At 37.7% G+C, this 27,334-nt stretch overlaps 1 protein-coding gene and 1 non-coding gene across 3 annotated transcripts in view; both read right to left on the reverse strand.

Moving 5' to 3' along the window:
* TANGO6 (transport and golgi organization 6 homolog) overlaps positions 1 to 27,334 on the reverse strand; it is a 154,046-nt gene that overhangs the window by 36,222 nt on the left and 90,490 nt on the right. For both annotated transcript variants that reach the window (XM_010962538.3, XM_045522290.2), the window contains one exon: positions 1,395 to 1,546. In XM_010962538.3, the coding sequence (XP_010960840.2) occupies positions 1,395 to 1,546 (152 nt within the window). The remainder of the gene's footprint in view (positions 1 to 1,394; positions 1,547 to 27,334) is intronic.
* Positions 6,524 to 6,682, reverse strand: LOC123618953 (U1 spliceosomal RNA). The gene has a single exon (XR_006727452.2). It is a non-coding gene; the product is annotated as a U1 spliceosomal RNA (small nuclear RNA).

Consider the following 27,334-nt stretch of genomic DNA (forward strand, 5'->3'; position numbering starts at 1 on the left):
GTGTTACAAGTTAATATATTAAAAAAATAAGAGATTTGCTAAGTGCCATCCAAAACAAGTAATGATCAAGTGCCCGGTGATTCATGTATATTAGAGCACTTAAAGTTTTAGGTTGGTAATAATCATTATTTCTATGTTATTTTTTATAAGATACAAAAAGCTGGGTGTAGGGTATATTTCTCAAGTTAAAGTTAAGAGAGAGGAAATGACTGATGGATACCTTTCCTAAAAATCCCAAACTGGAATTTAATGACAAGAGTAGCATTTATTATCAATTAAATAAGGCATAGGGAGCTTAGGAGTCAGGAAATACCATAAATTCAAACGTATATATACATCCATAAGTGTGTTTCACTGCTTATTGATACGACACAATCAGCAGACATGGAAAAAAATTCCTTCTCAGCAGGTACTTCTTACGGTTTGATGTTCAACATGGTCAGACCTAGGATACTAAATACTGTAAAAGAAGCCAGTATTACAAGTTTTTTAAGTTGCTGTTCTTGTAAAGTTATATGCTCTATATGAGAAATCTAGTCTCTCATAAATAAAAAGGTAATATAATATAATCTGTATCTTATTTACATATTTATAATTTATAAGCCATCTTCTTTCATAAAAGATTTAAGATGGTGAAGCCCATTGGCAATAGAAAGATTCCTGGCCACATGTTAACTAGCTTTTTTTTGTCATTATCATCTCTAAATAGCAGAGTGTCTAGTACATAGTAGGTGCTCAAGACATGCCTTAATACACAATGGCAAAGATAAAATTTAAGAGGCTAGAGGAAGACATTCATAGGGGACAAGAGCAAGTGGTACCTTTCACTAAATCTTAAAATAAAACCAGGAGGAGTGTCCAGTGCTGACATCTTGATGGCTATTATTCTAGCTGCTCATTTATCCTTTACCTATTATGTACCAGGCACCAGGTATAAAGCGGTGAACAAAACATGAAAATTAATTACTCTTCTCTGATAAGACCCCATCCCACTGAACACAGAGCATCTTCAACCAAAGATGGTCAAGCAGAGTACGTGTTTGCCTGAGATTTCTATGAACAGAGAGGAGACTCACGGACAGCCCAGAGACCTAGAGCAAAGTTCTATCTGCCCTTTCTCAAAGTTTCTTCAATTCTGTAAGTCTCCTTGGAATCTTTACAATAAATCTTTTATGGCTTAAAGTAGGTTAAGATGACTTCCTGACACTTACTTACAATTAAGAAATTCTTAATAATAAAACTTTCAATGTACATATGAGACCAGTGAGGCTGAGGGAGGTTAAATGACTTACTGGATCCAGAAAGAGAACACAGGTCTCCTGACTCCCAGTGCCAAGCTACATCATAGGTTCAAGTGAAAACAAGCTTTAGAGAAAGGAATCAACATGCAGTACCTCATGAACCACAGAGCCCAGCAGGAAGTCCAGCCTCTGGCACAGTTCTCCAAGGTTGGATAAGCTGCTGGCCCGGTGAGCACTATCTGGATCTCTTGCTCCCCTCAGGAAGGTGTGGATCAAAGGCTCTCGGTACTTTGAGACCATGTCCCCTATAGAAAAAGGGAAGAAATCAAAATCTTTTAAAACAAATTTTCAACTTTTTAAAGGAGAAATAACATATCACCACGGTACACTGTATGGTGTTTCATACTTTTCAAAGTTCTTGCATAACCATTAAAAATCATGCTGTAGAAGAATATTTAATGTTAGGGAAAATATTCATGATGAATCATTTTGTGAAAAAGCAAGTAGAATCCCAATTTTAATCTAAAAATCTACATGTGGAAATAAAATATTTGAAGAAGATATACCTCATAATGTTAATAACAGTTACTGTCAGAGAGTCAGATTACAGGAAACAACATTTTTTACATATATATATACATATATACAAGAAAAATGTGTATGTCATAAATATATAGCTTAATAAACTTTCACAGACTCAATACAACTGTCACTAGCTACCAGTCACACAAATAGCAAGTATGGTCCTAGGCTAGACCCCAGTCATGAGCCCAGTACTTTCCCTACACAATTATCCTATCTACTCAGGCAAAATGAGTGAGAGGCAATCAAAGCATTTTGGGTCCTTGTCAAAGAGAGATCTATGATTCTTCACTCATTTGGCAGATATTCACTGAGAGACGTACTATATGATGTTCCCGATACTTGGGATATACCAGTAAACCGAAGAAACAAAGAGTCTTCCCCTCTTCAGAGTTTCCATTAAAGTATAAATTATATAGTACGTCAGAAGGTAATAAATGCTGCAGGGACTGGAGGAGGAAAGCAGGGTTAAAAAAAAAAAAAACAGGAGTAATGGGGACAGTGGCAGACTTTAGTTTTTAAAAAGATGGTCAGGGTAACCTTCATTGCAATGGTTGAGATATGTAATCAAAGGCTTGAAGGTGAGGCTTCACCCATGTGGACACCGGGGGGAGCAGCACAGCAGGAAGGGGGAACAGCCAGTGTAAGGCCCCTGTGGAGGAGCACACCTGTGGAGGAACATGGAGAAAGCCCAAGATGAGGCTAGAGGGTGTGGGGTGGTGCAGATCCTGTAAGGCCTCGTAGGCCACTATAAGGACTTGATGTTTTTCTGAGTAAAATGAGTAGTCTTTGTGAGATTTTGAGGACAGGAGTGCAAAAAGATCACTCTGGCTGCGGTGCTGAGAAAACACTGTAGTGTGTGTGTGTGTGTGTATGTGTCTGGGGTGGAGCAAGGGTACACATTAGGAAGCTATTGCAGTAAGCTGCTTGAGAGAGGATAGTAACTTGAACAGTAGAGGTGGTGAGAAAAAGTTTCTTCATGGATTTCGAAGATTGTGCCACCATGATTTCCTGATGACTCAGGTAATGACTTCCAGGATTTTTGCTTTTGTGCCTAGAAGGATGAAGTTACTATCAGTTGAGGTGGGAAAGTCTCTAAGTGAAGCAGGTTTGGGGTAGGAGGAAGGAAAAGAATTCAGTTTTAATATGTTGAGTAAGTAGTGGATGATATATAGAGGTCAGAAGAGAATTCTGGGCTGATGATATACATTTTGGAATCAATGGAATGTAGGTTATATTTAAAACCTTGAAACTAGACGTATAACCAAGGGAGTGAGTTTAGGCAGGGAAGAGAAGAGGCCACGAGCTGAGCCTGTACCTTTCAACATTAAGTCTGGGAAGGACTTGGGAAGGGAAGAACCAGCAAAGGAGACTGAAAAGAAATAACCATTCCAGGCAAGAGGAAAATTAGCATGGTGTCCTAGAAGTTAAAGGAAGACAGTGTATCAGAGAGGAAAAAATGGTCAACTGCATCAAATGCTGCTAATAAGTCAGGTAAAAGAAGACTAAAAATTGATCATTAGATTGAGTAACATTATGAGGTCACTGTTGACCTTGAGTAACAATGAGATCACTGTTGATCTCAACAAGAACAGTATTTATGGACTGGTAGGGGTGAGTGCATGATAGAAGTGGATTTAAGATAGAATGAGAGAGAAAGAATTGGAGACAGAGCACTTAAGGAGTTTTTCTGCAAAGCAGATCAAAGAAATGGAGTAGTAGCTGGTCAAAAGGAGTTTTGTCTTATTTTTAAAGAAAGGAGAAATAGCATGCTAAGGCGTTCAGAACTGATTCTTCTTTATTATTATTATTTTTTTTAATAGAAACAACTTCTTCCTCCACAGGTGAGCCAAGAACTAAAGCTGTTTTGGCTTGATCTTGGCTCTGAGGCCCAAGTTCCAGAACCCAAGTATAACACTCCACTTCCAGCCTCTTTGTGACCCTAAAGTTATATGACATCTAAATAGCGACAAACTGGTTTCTGAAGCACATGTTTAAAGTCACCAACATGATAACCTACATAGAAAAATCACCAACCTATCCTATCCGGCCCAGCTCAAATGCCAATTCCTTTGTGAAACCTTTCTTAATATCCTCAGTCAGCCCTGATTAGTCCTCCTTGGACGTCACACAGTGCTCTGTACTTAAATCACATTTGTCACTAATGCCTTGACTCCTAGATGTTTTCAGCCTATGTTTATTTCTCCTTTCAGACTATAAATTCCTCGAGGGTATAACTTTGATTGCTTCATCTCTGTTCCCGTAAGTTCTTAATAATCTTTGCACACACTAGGTACTCAACAAATGCCAATGTTGAATTGAATTCATTCATTTATTCAACAAAACGTAATTATGCGTTGTTATCATGCTAACATTCTAGGGATACAAAAATTGATAAAATATAATCTTTACCCTTAAGAAGCCCAAAGTTCAGAAAGTGGGTATAAACAGATAAGTACCAACAATTACAGTACTATTTGGTTAATGCCGTCACAGTCAAGCAGAGGTTGCTTAGCATAATTTCACTAATCTCAGTCACTTGGAAGGGGGAAGAGGAGAAAGTTTATTTTTTGTTTTCCCTCAAAGTCAGGAACACAATGTACTCTCCTTACAATATTAGAAAAAGATGAGGAGTAATTTCTCGAAAATGCTCCCAGTTCCTAATATACTACGTGCAGTCACAAGACTCACCCTCCGCCCAGTTAACATAAACATGTTACAGAAATTGAATCAATAATGACTTAGCCACAGCCTGTTTTCAGAATAGAAAAGAGAGGATTTTAACTGTGCCTACTCCTAGACGTAGTATTTGCATTTCTGAATATCAGGCCTAGTGAAGGCAGTCGCATAGATACACAAGGATATCTGCACAAAGGCTTCTCTACAGAACTGTAATAGTGAAAAATGAGGAGAAAAAAATATTAATTAATGTGGAGGTGGCTAAATAACCATGCATATTATGGAATACTACACGGTCATTAAAAGGAACAAGATAGAATTATATGCTATAATATAGAAAGGTTTCCTTAAGACACTGTTAAGTCAAAGAAATTTGTATCATTCCATTTATGTATGTAAAAATGCACACACATAAATTCTCTCAATATTAACAAACCACACTTACAAATTTAAATATGTATGTTAAATATATAAGTGCGTAGATAAAAGAGGAAAAGGACATGGTAAAATAGAAAGGTTAAATAACGGCCAAAGAGTAAATGTAATCAAGATCAAACTTAGGTAGTCTGACACTTGACTCCTATGATATAATGCAGTTATATTTCCAACTGAGAGGAAAACATTTTTCTACTTTTGTTATAGTACTGTCCCTTTCTGGAGTTAGGAAAGGGCTTGCTCATTCTGCAGTGTGAGATGTGGATCCAGAGTTAAGAACTCTGTGTTCTAATTTTGGCCCTGCTGCCAACTAGCAATGTAACTTGGGGCAATTCGCTTCACCTCTCTGGACCAACTGGAGATGAATCAATTAGACAAGGTAATCTCTCTTGCCCCTTCCAGTTGGAAGTCTATGGGTTGATGAGTCACCTTTGGTTTAGTCATCAGGGAAATGACATTCAGGAGACTGGGAAAGGAAGAAAAGACACACATTCATGAGCCCTGGAGTGGGAGGCTGCTGTGGTTAAGTAACGAAGGAGCTTGTTGGGAAGGAAGTCACTGAGTGATGAAAGAAGTCTGGAAATCCATAAAGAGGGGAAATTGCAGGTTGAAAAGGTAAGTGCAGATAACAAACTAGTTAATATTTATTAATGTAGGGATTTAAAGTTAAAAATAAGTAGTAAAGAAAGGTACTATGTGCTAGGTATAAACAAGAAAGACACAGTCCCTCCCCTCATGACATTCAAAATCTTTGGGGGAAGAGGGAAAAAACTGACCAAGCAACCACAATGGAGTGAGATGTGCCCAAAATGGTGACAAAGAAAGATACTTTTATGAGTAATGTTTTGATCTGGTTCCAATTTCTATTAACAACAGCTCCAGTATTCTTATTCATCCAGACTCAAAAGCTTGGTGTTCTTTTTTGGCTTCTTCCTGTTACCCTTCAGTCAATCAGTCAGTTCATTTATTATTATTTAATCTTCATTTACTTCCTTATAGGATTTGAGGCAACTTACAATAAATAATATTGAAACTGAAGTAAGTATTTTTTAAAAGTTCTATAGTGAGTGACTGGAGATATCCCAAGTTAAGAATGGTTATCGCAAATCAACCCAAAATTTAGTTTAGCAATTCTAGTAGCTAAGGCAAAAAAAGAAACAGAAAACACAGTTCTCATTATTCAATAAAAGAAGGAATATCAATTCATTAGGAGAAAAAAACTTTAGGAAAATATCAAGAGGTATCTCATTCATTCATCCAGCAAATCTTAATTGAGTGCCTACAATATTCCAAGTACGTTCTCAGTACTGAAGGTAATATAGCATGAACGAAAAAGCAAAGTTCTCATCTTCATGAAGCTTAATTCTAGTGGAGGAGAAAGACAACAAATGGTAAATAAACGTTCCAGCAGCAATAAGACGTATGAAGAAAAATAAAGAAGAGGGAGGCAGCTGAGAGTCCGGGGTGAGGGCTCAGGGAAAAGCTCTCAGAGGAGAAGATATAAAGGAACAAGTCATGAGAAGACCTGGGGAAAAAGCAAAGAGCAGAATGGACAACAGAAGTTTTATATTCAGTGTAGAAATCATATGGCTGTTTCTTCCCCCTGCCACTACCACAAATTATGTGGCTGAGTTTCCCACATTTGGGGAAATCACAGGGGTCAGCACATCCGGAGTGCAATGGATGAGCCTTGCCCTGGAAAAACCACCTTCGTGATCATGGTATCTCCCCTGCCAGGTAAGAATCATATGGCTGTTTCTTATACCAACACACCATAAAAGTCAAGAGCATACCACTACATTAACAAAAGCAAAATTTAATGTTCTATTTATATAAATTTCTGCTCTGCCTGAGCTTCATTACTACTTTCCAAATGAGCATCCATTTAACTGCATGTTCCATCAATCCCATTCCTAAGTGTACTTAAGAACCAAGAGCAGTCAGTGGAGACTCAGCATCTCAAGAGCCCTGGACCCAGTCAGCTGACTCTGGACCCACTTGCTACCTTGTTTTCCAGGTATTGGACTGGAAGAGCTGGAACACTCACTGCATCTACTCTGCATTTCTCAAAGTGCCCTGCCATCACATTCTCTGTGACCTGATCTCCCCTAGACCTCACTTACACAGCCTAGATTCATCACACCCTTGCTCAAACCTCGTCTTTTTTGGCGATTTACAGCTCTGCTCCCATTTCCTGGAGGCTCTGCTAGCCTCTGACTATTCTCCCTCTCCCTAGTTCCTATCATGCTGTGTGGCTGGTTTCTTAAGACTATATTGGATCCTAGTCTCCAGGTTGGGAGTCAGCCCTGACCAGGTTTCTGTGCAGAACAAAATGAATGCATAAGACCAGAGAATACAACTTCCAGGCCTACAATTTGACACAGCCATAGAATTTAAAGCTCCTATGTAAAGGGTTCTTAATTTGAGCTTTAGGGATCCTTAAATGTCAATTTTTTTGTGTACATTTCACTGGCATTCTCCCATTCTTCCTTGCAAACTGCACTCTATCCACCTTCCCCCTCTGCCTGACCATCACCCATGTGATTTAGGCTAAAGTCTCTACTGGTCTAAATGAATCATGGTGGACATATCCCCTTGCCTTAATTGCTTTAAGTATGGACATGTGACCCAGTCTGGACAATGAGATGTGAAGGAATATCTGCTGAAAGACCTTAAAAAAACAGTTTGCTTCTGGCTATGATTAAGGATATGACACCTCAGAGTTGCTGCAGCCAGCCTGAAACCAAGAGGGACCAGAGGATGAAGCCAGGAAAGCAGAGGTTGGCAGAGTAGAAAGATGAAAAGATTTGGGGTCTTTTCTTTTTTTTTGGTGGGAGGAGGTAATTGGGTTTATTTACTTATTTATTTATTCTGAGGGGAGGTACTAGGGATTGAACCCAGGACCCCATGCATGCTAGGCATGCGCGCTACTGTTTGAAATATACCTCATCAGATTTTGGGTCTTGAATGATGTCATAGAGAATTAACCAATCCAGGGCTTTTTGTTACGTACAGTGACTCATTTCTTATTGTTTAAGCCAGTTGAGTCGGGGATTTCTGTTACCTGCAGCCAAAAATCATTCTAACTGATATAATATGATACAGAAAAATTTAACATTGTAGCGTACTTCAATGTTAGTTCTATGTCTATCAGTATAAGGCCAGAAAAGTTAGATTTGCCAAAACAAAGGAACTTGAGGCAGTATATGTTTTTAAAGGATTCAAAAGTCAATTTTATAACATATAAAGGAAAAAATTAAACTCAATAATCTTCTTTCTTCTAATTACAATTTTAATTGGGACAATCGCCTAGTATACAGCATGACTAATAATATCAGGTTATGTACATACCTTTACATACATATATATGCACACACACACACACCTTTCCCAAAGAGCAGAGTCACCTTTATATATCTGCCAACTTATTAAAAAAAGAAAGGTGAGTAACTATTTACAGTAGGAGTTCATGTGAGGGGGTTATATAATGAGTGTATTTCACAACTACTGACTAACCCATTTCATTATGAACTAAAACCTCAGGCTCTGGGACATCCTCTATTATTCCTTAGTTTCTGATTAAGCAATAAAACCGGGTTTTGAGATATATATACATATATATATATATGTATATACACATATATATACACACACATATATATATATAGGCTTTTGACTTTTTGTGCTCTTCTTTATTCAGGTGAGATGTTTGTATTGCTTCAGTTGAAACTTATTTGAACTGCAAGATGCCAAGATCCTAATTCACCTTTTTGTCAGAAAGATGGCACACACTTGCCCCCTGACAAGGGCAAATATTTATTACCACCCCATTGTCTCCTTAAATGTATGAATGTTATAGGGCTTTTTACAAAAAATAGTATTGATTTCTGAACTTCCTCACTCCATTTTGAGAAAGTATTTACCACAGACTACAATATTTAGATTAAAAGATACCCATGGTTGTCCTTTCTAAGCCAAAGTCTCCAGCTTTCTGGATAGCAGCTGCCCCCAGACTGGCAGCTGTGGGCGCTACACAGTTTTACCCCTGTGCACAAGTGAAGACATTATCCCTGTGTTTGCTAAGGACACCAAAGTTTTGGTGGCCTTTGTGAAGCACCTGTGTGCATTGGGTAAGAATTTCCCAGTCACAAGCCTGGGGTGTACCAAAAGGTAATTGTTCCTAACCAGAACTAACCGAGTAGCCCCCTACCCCCACCACCATTTCTGTGGTTGGTGGACACACTTTAACTCAGCAGTTTGGGGTCCCTCAGTCTCTTCTATGTTGTTTTATTCTCTCTGGGGTAAATGTTCACAAAATCAGAGTTCTGTCTCCCTCTAAAAAAAAAGATACCCATGGAACTGAAGTTGGTGAGACCACCGTCTTTTCCTCGGGCATTTCAAAACAGCTTCAGGGAAATGAACACAGTAAACCCAAGACTAATTTTAGAAACGTACTCAAGTTGATTCCAGTCACTGGGATTTACCCAAGTTCAGCTCTAAGGCTTTTACTTTGTACAATGATAATGACAACACCTGGCTAGTTGCATCTCCATATTCTTTTCAGGAAGTCAGCAATAATCAACCGTATTGAGAAGCAAACAGCTGTGTGTTCAAGGAAGTAAATGAAGGATCTAGATTTGTTTGAACAAACTTGATTTAAAAAAAAGAGTTGCTTTGGCAGGTGAAAAGTCAAGTGCATAGTGAAAAGAGAGCTGAAAAAAATTTAACCTGCCTATAACTTGTTTCTATCAATTATCGTAGCTACAAAAAGATTTCTTTAACAAATTAGGATTTAGAAGATATTTTTATCAAGTTTAGCAATGGTACTTTGAAGTCTAGATTAATAAATTCATTTATGCATATCAGATCCCATCCTCCCTCATAAAGGCCCTGAGATGACTTCCAACAAGAGACACTTACATAGTGGAAGAGCACTATCAAATCTGAATTGACACAATAAACTTCTGGAGTCAGGGGACCTGCTGCTTTCAAGGGCTCAACTACTCTCCTAGTTAACTGAAACAGGTCATAAAGTAAAACTGAGAAAAACTGAATTCAGGAGAAGGAAAATTCCACCCTTGGCCAAATCTTTTCACCATCTTTTCAAAACTCCATTATTAATGTCCAGGGGGCCTTCTATTCCTTCTTTCTTCCCTCTCTCCCTCCATCCTTCCCTCTCTCCCTCTCTCTCCAACCCCCCACCTCACCTTTTTGGGCAGGGGGGTGGGGGACATAGAAGTAAACATAGATAAAACCATTCTTAATTACTCTCTTCTGTCTACCAACAGGAAGTAACTAAGAAATATCCTACCTTGCTGGTTAAGGTGCTACTGGGTAAAACCAATTATATTTTCCAAAGATTGAATGATCACTTACAGCAAGCACTTCACTGTAATCAGAAGTTTACATATATCCTGAGTAATGTTTTAGTCCAATGTTTCTGAAACTCAAATATGGGCACTGAAACTGTGCAGGGCAACTTGATGATAATGTGGATCCAGGTGATTCAGAATTATCATTAAAATGAAAACACAATACTTAAAAAATTATCTTAAAGAATTCACAGGCCCCTGAATTATATAGGAATTTAATCTCCAGACTTCAGTTTGAGAAGTTTCCTTCCATCTAGCCAATTCAATGAAAACATTTAATTTGCACTACTATGCACAAGCGACTCTGTGGGGCACTAGGGATTGAGCAATGAAGGAAATTTTGTCCTTCTAGGAAGTTAGAGGTACCAAGTGTCATGAGAGCAATAGGGCGAGAGACATTTACTCTTCTGGGGAAAGACTTCAATGGAGGAGGTGGCATTTAAACCAAATCTTGAAGGATGGTAAGGATTTTCATAGGTACAAGAGGAAGAATGCTCCAGGATGATGGAAGTATGTCAGCAGAGGTGGGGGAGGAGAGAGACAGTAAAATAGATGGTATATGCAGAAAACAGCAGCTATACCAGGTGACTGTAACAAAGGGTGTACTGCAATGTGAGTATGATCAGAAATAGTCAGGGTCAAGTCATGGAGGGCATGAGGTTAAGGATTTGAACAATGGGAAACTGATAATGCTTTTTTTTTTTTTTTTAAATAGACTTTATTTTCTAGAGCAGTTTTAGGTTCACTGCAAATTGGGCAGAAAGCACAAGAGAGTTCCCACATAACTCCTGCTCCTCCTCTTCTACTCCCTCCTGCCCTCCAGATTCACCTAGAAACATCCTGCACCAGAGCAGTACATTTACTTCAACTAATGAACCTACACTAACATCATTATCACCAAAAGGCCAAGTTTACATTATGGTTCACTCCGGGGTTGCAGGTTCCATGGGTAGACAGACGTATAATGACAAGAATTACAGTATCAAACGGAATCATTTCATTGCCCTGAAAGTCCCCTGTGCTCTGCCTGTTCACCCCTCCCTCTCCACTAACCCCTGGCAACTGCTGCTCTTCTTACTGTCTCTACAGTTGTCTCTTTTCCAGAATGTCACATACTTGGACTCATACACTATGTAGCCTTTTCAGATTGGCTTCTTTCACTTAGTAATGTATGTTTACAGTTTCTCTATGTCTTTTCATGGCTTGACAGCTCATTTGTTTTATATGCTGAAAAATATTCCACTGTCTGAATATACCACAATCTATCCATTCACTTACTGAAGGACAAAATCTTGGCTGCTTCCAAGTTTTGGCAATTATGAAGAAAATACTGCTATAAACATCTGTGTGCAGGTTTTTGTGTAGATATGTTTTCAAGTCATTTGGGTAAATACCAAGGTGTGTGACTGCTGGATCGTATGGTAAGAGTATATTTAGTTTTGTATGAAACTGCCAAACTGGCTTTCGAAGTATACCATTTTGCATGAACAGTTCCCCATCATTCAAATCCTTAACTTTATGCCCTCCATGATTTGACCCTGGGATCATATTCACCTTGCAATGTATACCAGGTTACAGTCACTTGGAATAGCTGCTATTTTCTGAATATGCCATCTATTTTACTGTCTCTCTCCTCCACCACCACCTTGCCCCCACACCTCTGCTGACACACTTTCCTCTGCCTGGAGCACTCTTCCTCTTGTACCCATGGAAATCCTTGCCATCCTTCAAGGTTCAATTTAGATGCCACCTCCACTTTCAAAGTGACTATCTCATTTTGCATTCCCACCAGCAATGAATGAGAGTTCCTGCTGCTCCACAGCCTCACCAGCATTTGGTGTTGTCAGTGTTTTAGATTTTGGCCATTCTAATGGGTGTGTGGTGGTATCTCATTTAATTTGCATTTCCCTGGTGACATATGAAATGGAGCATTTTTTCAATATGCCTATTTGCCACCTGTATATCTTCTTTGGTGAGATATCTATTTAGGAAATTTGCCCACTTTTTAAATCAAGTTGTTTGTTTCCTTATTGTTGAGTTTTAAGAGTTCTCTGTATATTTTAGGTAAGTCTTTTATCAAATATGTCTTTTGTAAATATTTTCTCCCAGTCTCTGGGTCTTGTAGAGCGGAAGTTTTTAATTTTAACAAAGTCCAGTTTATTGATGATTTCTTTTATGAATCATGTCTTTGGTGTTGTATCTAAAAAGGTCGTCCAAGTAAATTTTCTCCTATTTCGTTTTCTCAGTTTATATTTTTGCGTTTTACATTTAGGTCTGTGACCATTTAAAGTTAATATTTATGAAAGGTATAAGGTCTTTATCTAGAATCTTTTTTGCATATGTATGTCCAGTTGTTCCAGTACCATTTGTTGAAAAGACTGATAACGCTTTTTTGAGCAAGGAGGTGGTTTAACTAGAGATATATTCTTGAGTTTGGTGAATCTGAACTTATATGTGTGTTTAGAAAGGACAAAATTCTTTGTTCCATGATACAGAATGAGGTTTGCATTCAATAATTAATCTCTAGCTGGATCATTTCTACTGCAATTTCTTCAGCACACTCTTACTCTGTTAACTGGTTGCAAAGTCACAGTCAGCCAAAGGGTATGATAATCTTTTAGAGAGCAACTTTTTTTCCAACTGAATAATTTTTCAAATAGTATGGGGTCTTCTCTACATAATATAAGGGTAATCAACAGAATGTTGATAAGGGTAGTCAATAGAATGTTAAGATGCACGGAATGATTGAAAACTTTCTACATTCTTTAGCAAGAGAAAGTTTTTTTCTATGATAGTCACAGAGGAATCAGGCCATTGATAGCATAGTCATTGTAGGGTGTGGCCTCACCAGCTCAGAAACGCTGATGCCTACTTCATTCTTAATACATGCATAGAGTAATTTACTCCACTTGAAGCAATTCATGTCTCCTAATTTACCTTTTAATTCTTGTTATCAGGTGTCAAAAGTAAGTATTCAGACTAGCAATTAATACTCTGAAAATGCAATTAAGAAAGCAATTCAATTTACAATTGCATCAAAAAAAATAAATGCTTAGAAATAAATTTAGCAAAAAAACAGTGGAACACTTGTACTCTGAAAACTACAGAACCCTGTAAAAAGAAATTAAAGAAGAGTTAAATAAATGGAAAGGCATGCCATGTTCATGGACTGGCAGCGCTGTCGAAATTGATCTACAGATTCCATGTAATCCCCATAAAAAGCCCAGCTGCCTTTTTTTTTTCTTCAGAAATTGGCAAGCTGATCCTAAAATTTGCATGTGAATGTAAGGGATACAGAAAACCAAACAATCTCTCATATTTCCCAATTTAAAAACTTACTGCAAAGCTACAATAATCAAGACAATATGGTACAAGCCTAAGGACAGACATACAGGTCAATGGAATAAACTGAGAGTCTAGAAATAAACTCTCATATTTATGGTTAATTGGTTTTCAACAATTTCAACAATGGGAGAAATAGTTTTCCGACAAATGGTGCTAGGACAACTGGATATCCACATGCAAAGGAGCTGAACTCCTTCCTTATACTATGTACAAAAATAACTTCAAATGATCCTAGATCTAAATGTAAGAGCTAAAATTATAAAACTCTTGGAAGAAAACATAAGAGTAAATCTTTACAACTTACGTTAGGCAAAGTTTTCTTAGCTATAACACCAAAAGCACTCGTGGCAAAAGTAAAAATAGATATGTTGGACTTAATTGATACTACAAACTTTTCTGCTTCAAATGTCACCATCAAGAAAGAGAAAAGACAACCCAGAGAATGGGAGAAAATATTTGCAGATCATATATTTGATTACAGGCTTATCTCTAGGATCTATACAGAACTCTTACAACACACACACACACAAAAACAAATAAGCCAAATTTAAAATGGACAAAGGACCTGAATCGACATTTTTCCAAAGAAAATATATAAATAGGCACAAGTGCTGATGAGGAGAAGAAACTGAAACACTTACACACTTCTGGCCAAAATGTAAAATGGTGCAGCCACTTTGATTAGAATTGGAGTTACCATATGATCCAGCAACTCCACTCCTTGGTATACACTCGAGAGAATTTAAAACACATTCCCACATAAAAACCTAAATATGAATGTTCAAAGCAGCATTATTCATAATAGCCAAAAAGTGAAAAGGACTCAAAGGTCCACCAACTGATGGATGTATTTTAAAATGTGTTATATACATACAATGGACTATTATCTGGCAATAAAAAGGAATAAGGTATATGCTGCAACTCAGACCAACTTTGAAAACATGAAAATTAATGAAGCCAGTCACACACACACACACACAAAAACACATTACATGATTTCATTTATAGGAAATGTCCACAGTAAGAAAATAGAGACAGAAAGCAGACTAGTGATTGCCTGACTAGTAGTGGGTATAGGGTTTCTTTTGGAGGTAGTGAAAATGTTTCAGAACTGACTGTGGTGATGGCTGTACAAACTTGTGAACATACCAAAAAATATGAATTGCACATTGTAAATTGGTCTATTGTATAGTATATGAATTATATCTCAATGAAGCTGTTTTTCAAAAAAGTTTGGGGGTGAGGGGGGAAAGGGGGGCTGCAGAATCTATTTTACATTAAAGTTGGAAAAAATAAATAACATATAAAAATCTTCCCACATGGGAAGAGAAGAGGTATATGGGTGTAAGCAAAATCTGATACGAAACACACTTCTGCCTTCCAAAAGGTCAGAGACCAAAGGCTTGGGACAGATCTCACAGACAATTCACAATGGCTGCTCCCTTCAAACACGAGGTAGGAGATTCGCATCTTTGATGATCTGCGCATTACTGGAACTGGGTTCCTGCCCTTGACCACCAGTCAAGCAGAACCCAGAGCTTTCCCACTGCCTTATGAATGGCATTGCTTCTGCCAGCTCTTTGTTTCCTTATTTGTCAGTAAAAGATGGTGTCAATACAATTTCAGTCTTGACTAATTCAGAGCTCGCAGTTTAATGGGTAACATTTTTTAAACCTTGTAAATTAATTTTCATTGCATCAGGATTTTTTTAGTATTAGTAGAATATAAAAGTCCCTTTTAAAAGAGGCAAGAAAAATATTGAAGATACAGACTCAGAGGTTCTTACACACAGGTATAGCCAGTTTGGCTCAATATTCCATGTCTAGGTATGCCAAACCACACTTGACAAACATTAACCCAGGGATGGTTAAGACCTCTTGCCAATATGTAAAAATTTTTGTGCTCCAGCCTTTTTATGTAAAATCCCAATTTCTTCTGCTCTTTATTTCATTCCCTCTTAGGGACCAGATTCAAGTGGAGATGGAGAACTGGAGTCTTTCTCTCCATATCTTTGAATCTTCATCTTACCTCTCCAGACTCCTGGATCTCAATTACATTGTTTAAATCCCCTTTATAATCTAACCAGTTCAAGCATGAGCTTCCTTTTCCAAGCTGGTACTTCTTGTACTTTCAGATTTGATATTAGATATTTTGGGGAGAAAAAAAGAGTAAAGGTATAAAAAGGTCAAATGTCACAATACATACTTCACTAAATCCGTTACTGGAAAAAGGGACCCAGAGAAAGTACTTTCCCCCCATGTATTTGGGAACTAAAGTGAATAGATCCCCAGGGGTAAGTAACACCATGAAGAGCCACATGTCCTCACAGAAATACTCCTGCTGACCCAGTCAATGAGGAAACAGGAGACAAAATATAGATCTAACTCTGTTCACGTACCCTTTTATGTCCTTGATAACATCTATTAATGTTTCCTGCATTTCAGCACCTAGAACTCTGTTGCACTACTGAAAGAATGAGATACAGTGGAAGGATTACTGGTTTCTTGTAACACTTCATGAATACAACTTACTGCACATGTGGACCAGAGTCAATGGAGGTGATAACTTCTGTCAAGGTCAGAAGGAAATTAGATTGACATGGCAGATCCTGACAGGCAGGATTTCCTCTCCAAAAGCCATTTAGAGAATTAAATAATTTAAATGCAACTAATTTTCTGATGAAATTCATCATTTAAAAAGCTCATAGGTAAATTCTGATCTATTAACAACAATTACTTTTCAGCCTTGAATTTCCCCTGCAGCTCTGGTGAAATCATCTCTTTTCTGATTTCAGTTTCTCTTCTCCACATAGCCCTTCATGAACAGGGGAGAGATTTTAGGTAAGATAGAATATGCGGCTACAGTACAGTGGAATAAAAAAAAATGGTGTGTGCATTTGTAAGTCTCTTTATCTGCAAAGCACTTGTGTGCCTATTATCTCATAGGAATCTGAGATCGGTAGGAAAAAATATTCTTAACTCTGTATTACAAACAAGGAAAGAAAAATTTGAATCAGGCTGATCCCAGGTCACACAGCTATACTGAAAGACAGATACGTTCTCAAGACTGGGCTCTTGTCTCCCAGGCAGAGGGCTCATTTTACTGCCATTAGGACACTGACTTGGCTCTCCATTAAGATCAGCAGGAACTTCCGTTCTAAAACAAAGGACTTAAATGTGGCCAGCTACTCCCCCACATCTCTGACATTTCATGGTCTTCGAAATTTTCATTCTTTCTCGGTTTAACCTCATCAGGCATGAATGGAAGAGAAGACAGGGATTTATGTCTTATAACCGAGCATACGCCACAGGGCATAGTTCCTCTGGTCTGTGGGCAAACATCAGAATTGTCACTTAGTTGTCTTGTTTAAGGGCTGGAATCCTATTAATTCTAGCCTAAAGAAGAGAACAAAGAAATTCCCCTTTTTTTACCATCTTCAAAGTGGAATGAATTGAACACTTCTGATTTCCTAACAGGAGGAGATGACTGATAAACGGCCTTGTGAAAGCTGCTGAAGCCCTACACTTGATGCACATATTAGGGCATTGCAGGGTGCTGGAACCAAAGCCATCTTCTGGTCTTGATGGGGCTTGCCAGGGAGGCAGGTCGCGGTAGTCACTGGGCAAGAATGCTGGGTAGTCCCTGGGTAGATTCCCCCCTACTGGTGTCTACATGTCAGGACCCACTTTTCCCCCTAAGGCTAATTGTTGATCTGCTGCTTTTGGTTTTCCATTCATACTGTTATCCTTTTTAAGGTAATGTAACCAAGAGGTGACCTGAGCTACGAGTACGTTAGCAAAGATTTCAGGGGCTCGTAGCCCGCCCTTTCCTGGTTCTAGTTGCACTGTGCCTCATTACATAGACCACATAAGCAGGGATGATGTGGATGCAAGTTATAGGTAGACAGACTTTGACAGGCCAAGATGTAACCAAGGGAAAATCCCTGTGGGACAAGTTATTAAAGAAAAACAAACTTATCAGTAGGACTATTGTTGGTACAAGTGACTTCCCAGCTATGCTTTAAAGAGACAAGAGACCTTCTTGCCTCCAGATATTCCTTTTGTTGGCAAACTGCATTGCATCAGAGTCTATTCAATCATTAGAACTTTATTTCTTTAGACTAAATAGTCTCTTTATTAAAAATGCAAAATCCCAAGAAGCGCAGCACAATGGAAGGCTGTCATCCACACCTTAGTAAATACTAATATACCTGCTACCTCCTTTTTTCAAGCTGGGAAGGAACAAGAAAGATTTAAAGGTGAAATAATTTCTGAAATTTGATGACTTTTAGTGACGGTCAAGCCCATAGAAGAAAGTTTTAAGTGGGAGGGGAGAAGAAAAAGAAGGTAAGCCAGGGACACAGAAAGGAGAGGCAGAGACCCTACTTCACACCTGGACTTGCAAAAGGATGTTTTCTTTCCGTGTCTTCAAATAAGGGCGACGTGCAAACAAGAACCATAGATAAATATCTTTTGGACAGAGTAAAACAATGTACAGGAAATGCCTTGTACCAGCGGATTTTTGGCAACTCATGAACTACAGTAACATAGAAACAAAGACAGTTTGAAACAGGGGATGCCAAGACTTCTACAGTTATGTGTTAACTAGGTTGCTCATTCCATCTCAACAGCTCCTTGAACTCGAAGATTGGTTTAATCGGTGTATAAACTTTCTGTTTACACAAAGCCGCCCTACAAGGAAAATCTACAATAACTGACTCTACCCCAGTGTTACTGACAAGACAAACAGATTAGTTCTCCTGAAAAGTATGCTTGAGAAAGTAACAGCCTTCAGAAATGTGGTGGAATTTTCTTGAAGGGCGGAATTAACAAAGTAAAGCCTAGAAATGTGATCGCAAGGAAGGAAAAGTTCCAGGTTTATGGCAAGTTATTTTAAAAGATGAAAGAAGAAAAAAACTAGATATTTTAAATGAAGGAGACTTTACAATCTATAATGATGAAAGTATTAAAACCATTCCAGTAACTTAATTAATTTAATTTACTACATAAGTGTTCAAACTCGTTAAAGCATGCCCAAGAGTTAGTTAGCCTCATAATATTGACAAACATGAATCAGGAAGCCTGTGGCCTGAGAATATAACTTTATGTTTAAATTATTAACAGAAAAATCCCTCAAGTGCTACAAAATCAGTCTTTACCACATTGGGTCCAGCAAAAAGAAAACCAAGTTACCTTCTTTCTAAAGGGAATATTATATTTCAGTTAGACTGTTGGTGTACTCTCTTGCAATTCGTTAAGTCAAAGTGAATGCAAGAATTGATTTCAAATCCAAGAATCTATTTAAAAACTTGAAAAGAGAAGAGAAAATTAGAGGCTTAAACAGTACTGTGTCCTTTCATAGACACAGTAAAGAATCCAAATTAGTGCTTTAATTTACCCTAAATTGGAATTAGGGGCATGAGATGAAAAGACAAAAGTATGAAGACACTGCAAATAAAAGTAACTGCAGAATAAAATACTGAAACATTCAAGTACACAGCTGTCCCTCAGCACCCATGGGGGACTGGTTCCAGGACCCCTCAAGGATATCAAAATCCGTGGAGGCTTGTGTTTCTAAGTTAGCCTTCCCCATCCAGGGGTTTGCAGATATGCGGCCTGCAAACAGGTAGGGCCGACTGTGTGTCATCTTTAAAGAAAGGACTCTTTGCCAATGGCATCATCCTGGATGATGATTCTTACAGCAGGTGACTTCAAAAAAGAAATGCAATATCTACTCAAATCTATTTAAAGAGAGCTAATTATAAAGGTCAAGGTTTCTGCTGTTTAAGGTAGGATGCAAAGCTTGATTTGGGGAGAAAAAAACAAGAATGATTTGAAAGATGAGTGACTTCTAAAGAAACTCTGTTGAAAAGCAAGCAATGAAGGGCTGCCAAAGAAACATATATATGTACTTGAATAATGTTTACCTTAAAATAGGGGTCAGCAGACTTTTTCTGTAAAGAGCCAAACAGTAAATACTCTGGCTTACAGGGCCAATTTCTGTTTGTCATTGTAACTACTCAACTGTGCCACCGCAGTGCAAAAATTGCCATAGACAATATATAAATAAGCATGACTGTTTCAATAAAACTTTATATGGACACTAAAACCTGCATTTCATATGTCACCAAAGATTATTCTTCTTTTGCTTCCCCTCCCTCCAACCATTTAAAAATGTGAAAAGCATTCTTAGCTCATAGGCTGTACAAAAGCTTGCAGCAGGCCAGATTTGGCCCAAGGGCCGTAGTTTGTCAATCCCTGCAATTTCCCAAAGTAAAAGTCCCCTGACTTTTTTGTTGTTGTTGCAGAAATTAATTCCCTGTTGCTACTGCGGTCACCAAGGTAAATTTTACCTCTAAGAGTTTATGCCAATATCAGGCAGCTGATTTCTTAATTTCACAGAATAATTTGGCTTTTAGAGTCTCCATGTTAATTAAAACAAAGATTTTGATTAAAGCAAACAACTATTAATTACAGTTGTGATGAAGGGCACGATCTCTACGATCAGAAAGATATGGCTCTGAGTCCTTGATTGAGCACCAACAAGCAGTGTGCGGAAATCACTAACTACTTTGAAGCTGCTACTTTTTAATAAAATGGTAATAGTAATAATAATAGGAATCCCTTTTAGGGCCATTTCAAGGATTATGTGAGAACATGCATATGAAGTGATTAACAGAGAGACTGGAATATCATAAGTACTCAATTATAATTTGTATTCTGGCATAGGACAGGATGATCACATGTTTTACTTGTCTGAAGCGCCATTTACTCAAGATTGGCTTTTGCCTTGAGAGGATGGAAGAATACACTGCACTCACTCAAAAGTAACAAGAAAATACTAGCAACTAACATTTATTCACCCCTTACCATAAAAGATGCTGGTTCTGAACACTGCACACATATTCTCTTTTTAATTTCATAACCACCCTATCAGGTAGCTACTATAATTATCCCCATTTTACAGACCAGGAACAGACAGGTTATGTAACATGTTCATAAATATTAAATGTTAGAGTCAAGATCAAAACTTAGAAAGCTATGACTCCTGGGTCACAGTACATACCTCTCACAGAGAAAAGGTAAAATGTACTGCAAGGCTGAGTCTGTATGTCAAATTCCTACTTACCTGCCCAATGGCTGCTATGGTAGATGGTCCTACTTCTCTACTTTGGTATCTGGCAACCCCACCACAGTAATTAATATAGTGGTAACTAGATCTCTGTAATGATACTCAAATATCTGTAAGTGATTTTATATATATTATTTCACTTGAGCCTCTCAACATTTCTATGAGAATATATGGGTGGATTATACTACGTACAATTGCTGGGTGGATTATAACTCCATCTCCACTAAATGTTAAAAAAGATGACAGTCTCTCATTTCTTCTTCTGAACTGCCTATAATATCTACTTTTTCCTCACCATTCTCACAGACATCCCTCTAATCAAAGTCTTCATCTCTTCATGCCAAGGAATACCACAACAGCCTCCTAGCTATCTCTCTGGCTCCAGTCTCTCCTTTCTTCACTCATCTTTCATGCCTCTGCCAACCACATATGCATATCTCTCATCAGGTTGCTTCCTTTCTTAAGACTCCATAGTGATTCCCAAATGCCCATCACATCAAGTCCAAACTCCTCTGCCCAGCCTTCAGGGCTCTCTGGGGTCTGCCCACCCTCTCTATCTAGCCTTACCTCCCCAAGGCACCCAACACAACTTGCTGTAGGGAGACAGGTCAAGTTTCGTTCTCCATTCATAGCACAGGCATCTAACCTTTGTTCTGTTCTCATGCTTTCTTTCCTGTCTGGGGACATCATTTTCCTTCTTTCTCATGTGTAAACCTGTGTTGGACAGCCATCATCATCTCTTTCCCAGATTGCCCTATTAGTCTCCCGCTTCTGGTCTTGTCTCATTCTCATCTATCACAGAGCAGCCAAAACGATTTTGCTAAAATGTTATTATGATTAATTCTTTCCTCTCTAAAATCTCTCAGCAGCTTCCATTTAAAGTCAACATAAATCCAAATCCCTTAACACAGCACATATGACTCTTTATGATCTTGGCTTCTTGAGCTAAGCCAGGCTGTTGAAACTGGCCTGAGTTTGAAAAAGGGCAAAACTGATGACTTTATTTACTCCCAAAGCAGCAAACAAGGGGGACAAAGATTATGAATAAGATAAGCATTTAGGTGGGTGAATATGGCCTTCCACTGTCTTTCTTGGATCTCAGGGAAATGCGCTGAAATTCAGGATGTGTAGACCAGACTCAAAGCAGCTTGCAGCTAAGACTAAAAGAACTGAACTGAGATTTGAGCTACTGCCCACTGCAGGCAAGAAAAAGTTTGAAGTTTGAATCTAATTTAATTGTCTGCTAAAACAAAAATTTAACAGTGTTTGGAGGACTATAGGAGAATCCATAGCATTCCCCAATACTTCATAGTCCATTCATTTTGAAAAATACAATTTTCTCTGTTTGACAATAGATACTGCAGAGGGTTCAAAAAGCCCTATCTCACCCACAATTTTAGGAAGTCATCTATGAGTATATAAACAATTTAAAATATAAACAGTACAGCGCAGGGAGCTATGTTCAATATCTTGTAATAAACTTTAATGAAAAAACTATGAAAATGAATTTATGTATGTATATGCATGACTGGGGCATTGTGCTGTACACCAGAAGTTGACACATTGTAATTGACTGTACTACAATAAAACACTTTTTTTAATTAAAAAAATAAAAAATAGCAAAAAAAGAAATAAATATAGGGAACCTGGTAATTTTTAAATCACTTGGTGGTGTGCATTTTAAAGGTAAATTAACTTATCTCAAAGATACTGTCCCTTCTTTGCAAATATACTGATATAATTTTATGTATTTCTATATGTATGCATATACTGAAGAATTAAAATTTACCAATTACTTGCTTTCTTTGTGTTATATTTTTATTAAATAGACCTATTAGAAAATTTTTAAAAAATAAAATAAAAAATAAACAGCCTTTAACCCAGTGATTCCACTTTGGCCAATACTAATCTTACAGAAACAAAGGTCCAGCACTTTAGTGTGTACAGATATATGAAATGATATATATATTTCCATTAGCACACATATATGAGAATTTATATTGTAGTACTGCATGCCATAGGAAAAGAAGTAGAAAAAAATGAAAGTTCATCCAAAAGAATGGTTGCGTAAGTATACGGGTGCACCTATACTATAAAATATTATGCAGCTGTTTACAAGCTCCTCCCTTCGTCTTAATTCCTGGGCCAACCCAACTGGAACTCACAGTAGCCTGTAAGACAAATCCAATTATTCCATTTTCCTTTGTTTTCTACAACTGGCTAAAAGAAGGTAGTTGTCAGGGCAGAATCTGGGGCTGAATTTGTTCCTCTCAGGGTAGATGACAGGTTTCCTAAAATAAGATTATGGGCTTCATCCTGGAGCTGGACAGGATCACAGGTTGCTCATCAACTGGATGAACTCTAAAGTGGCAAAAACACCTGCTGAACTAAAACATAACAATTAAGCAGGTGATACGGAAAAGAGCTGACAAAGCACATGAAATAAGGGTGTTCTGTAGGTAGTAAGGGTTAGAAATACACCCTAAAGCCCAGGACCCACCCTTTTCCCGGAATAGAGAGTAACTGGAGAAAAGGTGCCTTCTAACCTAGGAGTCTAAGCTGCCTTGCCCTAGCAGTCCCGGTGTCATTCTAGTTGCCATGGTGTACTCCAATAGAGACCTGAGATTCAGTTCTCTCCTCTCAGTCCTCATCCCAAATATTAATTCTTGATCTTCCGTACAGAGTTCCCTGCAGGTAAACTCTTCAGGTGAAGAAGAAACGTGAATATGGCTTTCTATTTCTGCTCTCATTTTTAGAAGTTTCTGACCTAGAGTAAACTAGAACCTGTCTGAGCTTGCTGATTAGAAGACTACATTCTGCCTCTAAAAATAAGTGCTGTTCTTTGTATGTCATGATGGCACTACCAGATCTGAGGTGCTCCTCTAGGGCAGCAATGGGTTCACAATGAGTCATGCATCCACCCTTCCTTACATCAGTCCCTCCCTGACTTCCCTCGCCTCATCCATCTGCCCACCCCCAACATTCTCTGACAGGTACCTCCATTCATTCTCGGAGCAAAAGTATACATTTTAGAGATGGTTGGTCAGGGTTAGAAGACTGGTCTGAAGCCATGGAATAATTTTTCTCTGTAAGACATTAGCAGTCTCATTCACTGCTAACAAGAGTGCCTATCTCTGGAAGCAACTCAGTACTAAATATCAAGAGCCTTAAAAGCAAGCATATGATTTCATCTAGTAATTTTCCTTGTAGGAACCAATCCTAAGGAAAGAATCAAAGATTCACCAAAGGATTTATGCATAAGAATAATCAATAGCACAGTTCTCATAATCTTCATAAAGTTCTTCATAACGTAAGGAACCTGAACCACCTAATCAAACAATAATATCTTTCTAGAAGATAATTAAATAAAATTATGATAGACTTAGGTTATTAATTATAATAACAACCAATAAATATTATATTTTCAAGAACTATTTAATTACATGGAAAAGTGCTTATAAATAATTCAAATAAAAAAAGTAGCCTACATACAGCATAATTACAAGTCTGAGAAAGAAAAAGAAACTAGAAGGAAACATGAAAATAAACAAAGTCTCACCATTAATTCTCAATGGTGAGACTGTTGGTGATTACTTTTTTTTCACTTTTAAATATTTTCCAAATTGTCTAAAATTATCATGTATTACCGATACAATTAGGAGGGGAAAAGTCTATAAGTAGATTTTAAAGTTACACGCCTCAAAAAAAAATTGACATGAGGAAGAAAAAGAGAAAGAGGAACAGAAAAAAAAAAAAAAAGTTATTCAGTCTGGGCTTCAACCTTCAATTCTGGCCAGATTAGTATTTCCAATTTATAAGTATTTGTTAAAGTGAACTACACTGATGCTAATCTAGGCAGACTTGGCAAGAAGCATTTCATTTGATCCTCAGAATTTTGCTGAAAAATTCTCCTTTTAAAGTGTGAGCTCTAATCCTTGACTGTTGTTTACTGCTGCCAAAATCCACAACGGCTAAACTCCCAGACTGGTATCCAATTATTCACACATTCAACCTACCTTTTCACCTTAGTTCAGGCTATGCTGTGAGTTGAAAATCTCTGAAAGCTAACATACAAAAGTTGTTTTTCAAAAACTGACCTGCTGTGCTGTGATAAAGATGAGGAACTGATGTAGCCCCATAGCACACTGCCTTATTCAACTACAGGGTCCCGAGAAGAAAAAAGATAGGCAAGACCATTTCCTCTGAGCTCCCAGAATACCCCTACACACGCTTTTCCCTAAATTAGCAGGTCACCTCACAGAGATGATTGTGTATGGGTCTCTGACTAGACCATCAGCTCCTTGGAGGAAGAGGCTGTGGCTTTTTCACACTTCTATTTCCAGCCCCAGGCATGGAATCTGCCATTCATCAGTGCCTACTCAAAAAATATTTTTGAACTGAACTACGTGATGCCCCTACTCCCAAGAGTAAGAAAAAAATATATTCAAGATAAGAGACTTTGAGCATTAGGAACAGCTACCAAATAACCCAGGAATTTATATAATTTAGAACTTGACAAAAGCAGGAAATTAAATTAGAATTCAGAGAATGTTTGCATATTACTATATCCAAACTTTGTGGAAGTTTTTCCATAAAGGACTTCTGATCTAAGCTTGGGATTCAAGTAAGAGCCACATACAAATAAAAAGCAATTTTATTTATTTATCTCTCTTTTTTCTTAGAATGTGAAATAAATATTAGCAAAGGATATAAAATATTCCCTAAATACAAGGATAATTTTAAAATATACTTTAGTTCTTATTATGGTCCACCAAATGTGAAAGATAGGCAGAAAAGGTGTATGTAATCACTTCAAAAGTGGCCACAGGCTCTAATAAGGACATACTCCTACATTCAGCAGACATCAAAAAAGGCTACCCACTGAAAATTATGCTCATAAGATTGGTATAAAATAGATAATATTAGCCATGTACAGAAGCTTCCACATTCAAAAGAATTTGTAAACATATTACAAAAAGGAGTAAGTAACTTTTTTAAACTCTCTCCAGTGAGATGGCAATCTAAAAAGCAACTGAGACGTGAGATAGGCTTGGATTTGGTCCAGGCCACCAGGATAACTGCACAGGTTGAGTACTGTACAACTCTAGGCCATGCCATTCATACAATGATGCCTCTTGGAGTTTTTGCAGCTGTGAACAACCTGTATAACTGCATGTGGCAGTCCTGGACTATGTAACATATTTGAGTGATGATATAAAGCAGAAACAGAATGGCCCACATGAGCTGTAGAACAGGGTGTATCAACAGGAGCCCTATTGACATACTGGGCCAGATCACTCTCGATTTTATGGGGCCGTCGTGTGCACTGTATGAAGTTGAGCAGCATCCCTGGTCCACACCCACTAGATGCCAGAAACATCCCCCTGCTCCGAGCTATAACAACTACAAATGTCTCCAGACATTGCCACTGTCCCCTTGAAGGCAAAATGCTTCCCCCTGCTCCCTCATTTAAGAATCGCCGGTCTAAAGGAACAAAGAGCTGGGTAGTGTTTGCCCAGCTCTGTGGAAGAGAGAAAAGATACTGCATCTGGCATATCTGAGAAAGGAGTGTAGTCTACATCAGATCAGGAGTAACACTCTAGCAATCTCAGAAGGCAATACGCTTACAGATGTATTCAACACTCTGCTTTAATTCCACTTGTCAAGTATTGTCCCAATTACCAATTCAATACCCTGGGCACAGTCATTTAATATTATACATTCAAAAGAAGTTTTAAAAAATGCAGTGACATATAACAGTCCACAGGTTATTGCTAACATTGACACTGGGCCATATAAGAGGGAACAGATGGATAAACATTTGGAGTGATTGGTAATTTAGCAATGTGTTAAGATTAAATTTCTAAAAGCACAATAAAAACTAAATACTTCCTTAAATAAAAGAAATCCTTCAACAATATTTTCTACGTTGAAGAGTAGAGATTAAAATATATAGATTCATACTTATATAATCTTGGCTTAAGAAAGCCTTTCTATATAAGAGAGAAACCATAAAAGAAAAGATAGCTTTGCCTACATCAAAATAAAAAAACTTCTGCATTTCAAAACAAATGAAACAGAATATATGGACAAAACTAAAATGTAAACAACCCCCCCAAATATTTACCATATGAACGTTAGTCGTTCAAGATCTCTAAATATATAAAGCTTTTATAAATTAAGTAACAAAATGGAACCCCAGTGGAACATTCCAATGGAAAAATGGAGAAAGGACAGAAAAAAGCAATCATACACACACACCACACACAAAAATTTAGCCAGTAAATATGTGAAAAATATTTAACTATATCAATTGAATAAATGGAAATAAAAACACAGTATAATTCTTTATATATCTGCTTGATAAAAATGATAATACACAGCATATACAGTGCTGATGAGGGTACAAATATACTTAAACATTGAGATATAAACTGGCACAATCTCTGGGGAAGATAATCCAGCAATGAATATGTTTTAAAATATGCACATGCTTTCAACAAATTCTACTTTCAGAAATTTTTCCCAGGAAATTATCATGGATCTACA

Source organism: Camelus bactrianus, chromosome 9 (genome assembly GCF_048773025.1).
Source record: "Camelus bactrianus isolate YW-2024 breed Bactrian camel chromosome 9, ASM4877302v1, whole genome shotgun sequence".
Taxonomy (NCBI): domain Eukaryota; kingdom Metazoa; phylum Chordata; class Mammalia; order Artiodactyla; family Camelidae; genus Camelus; species Camelus bactrianus.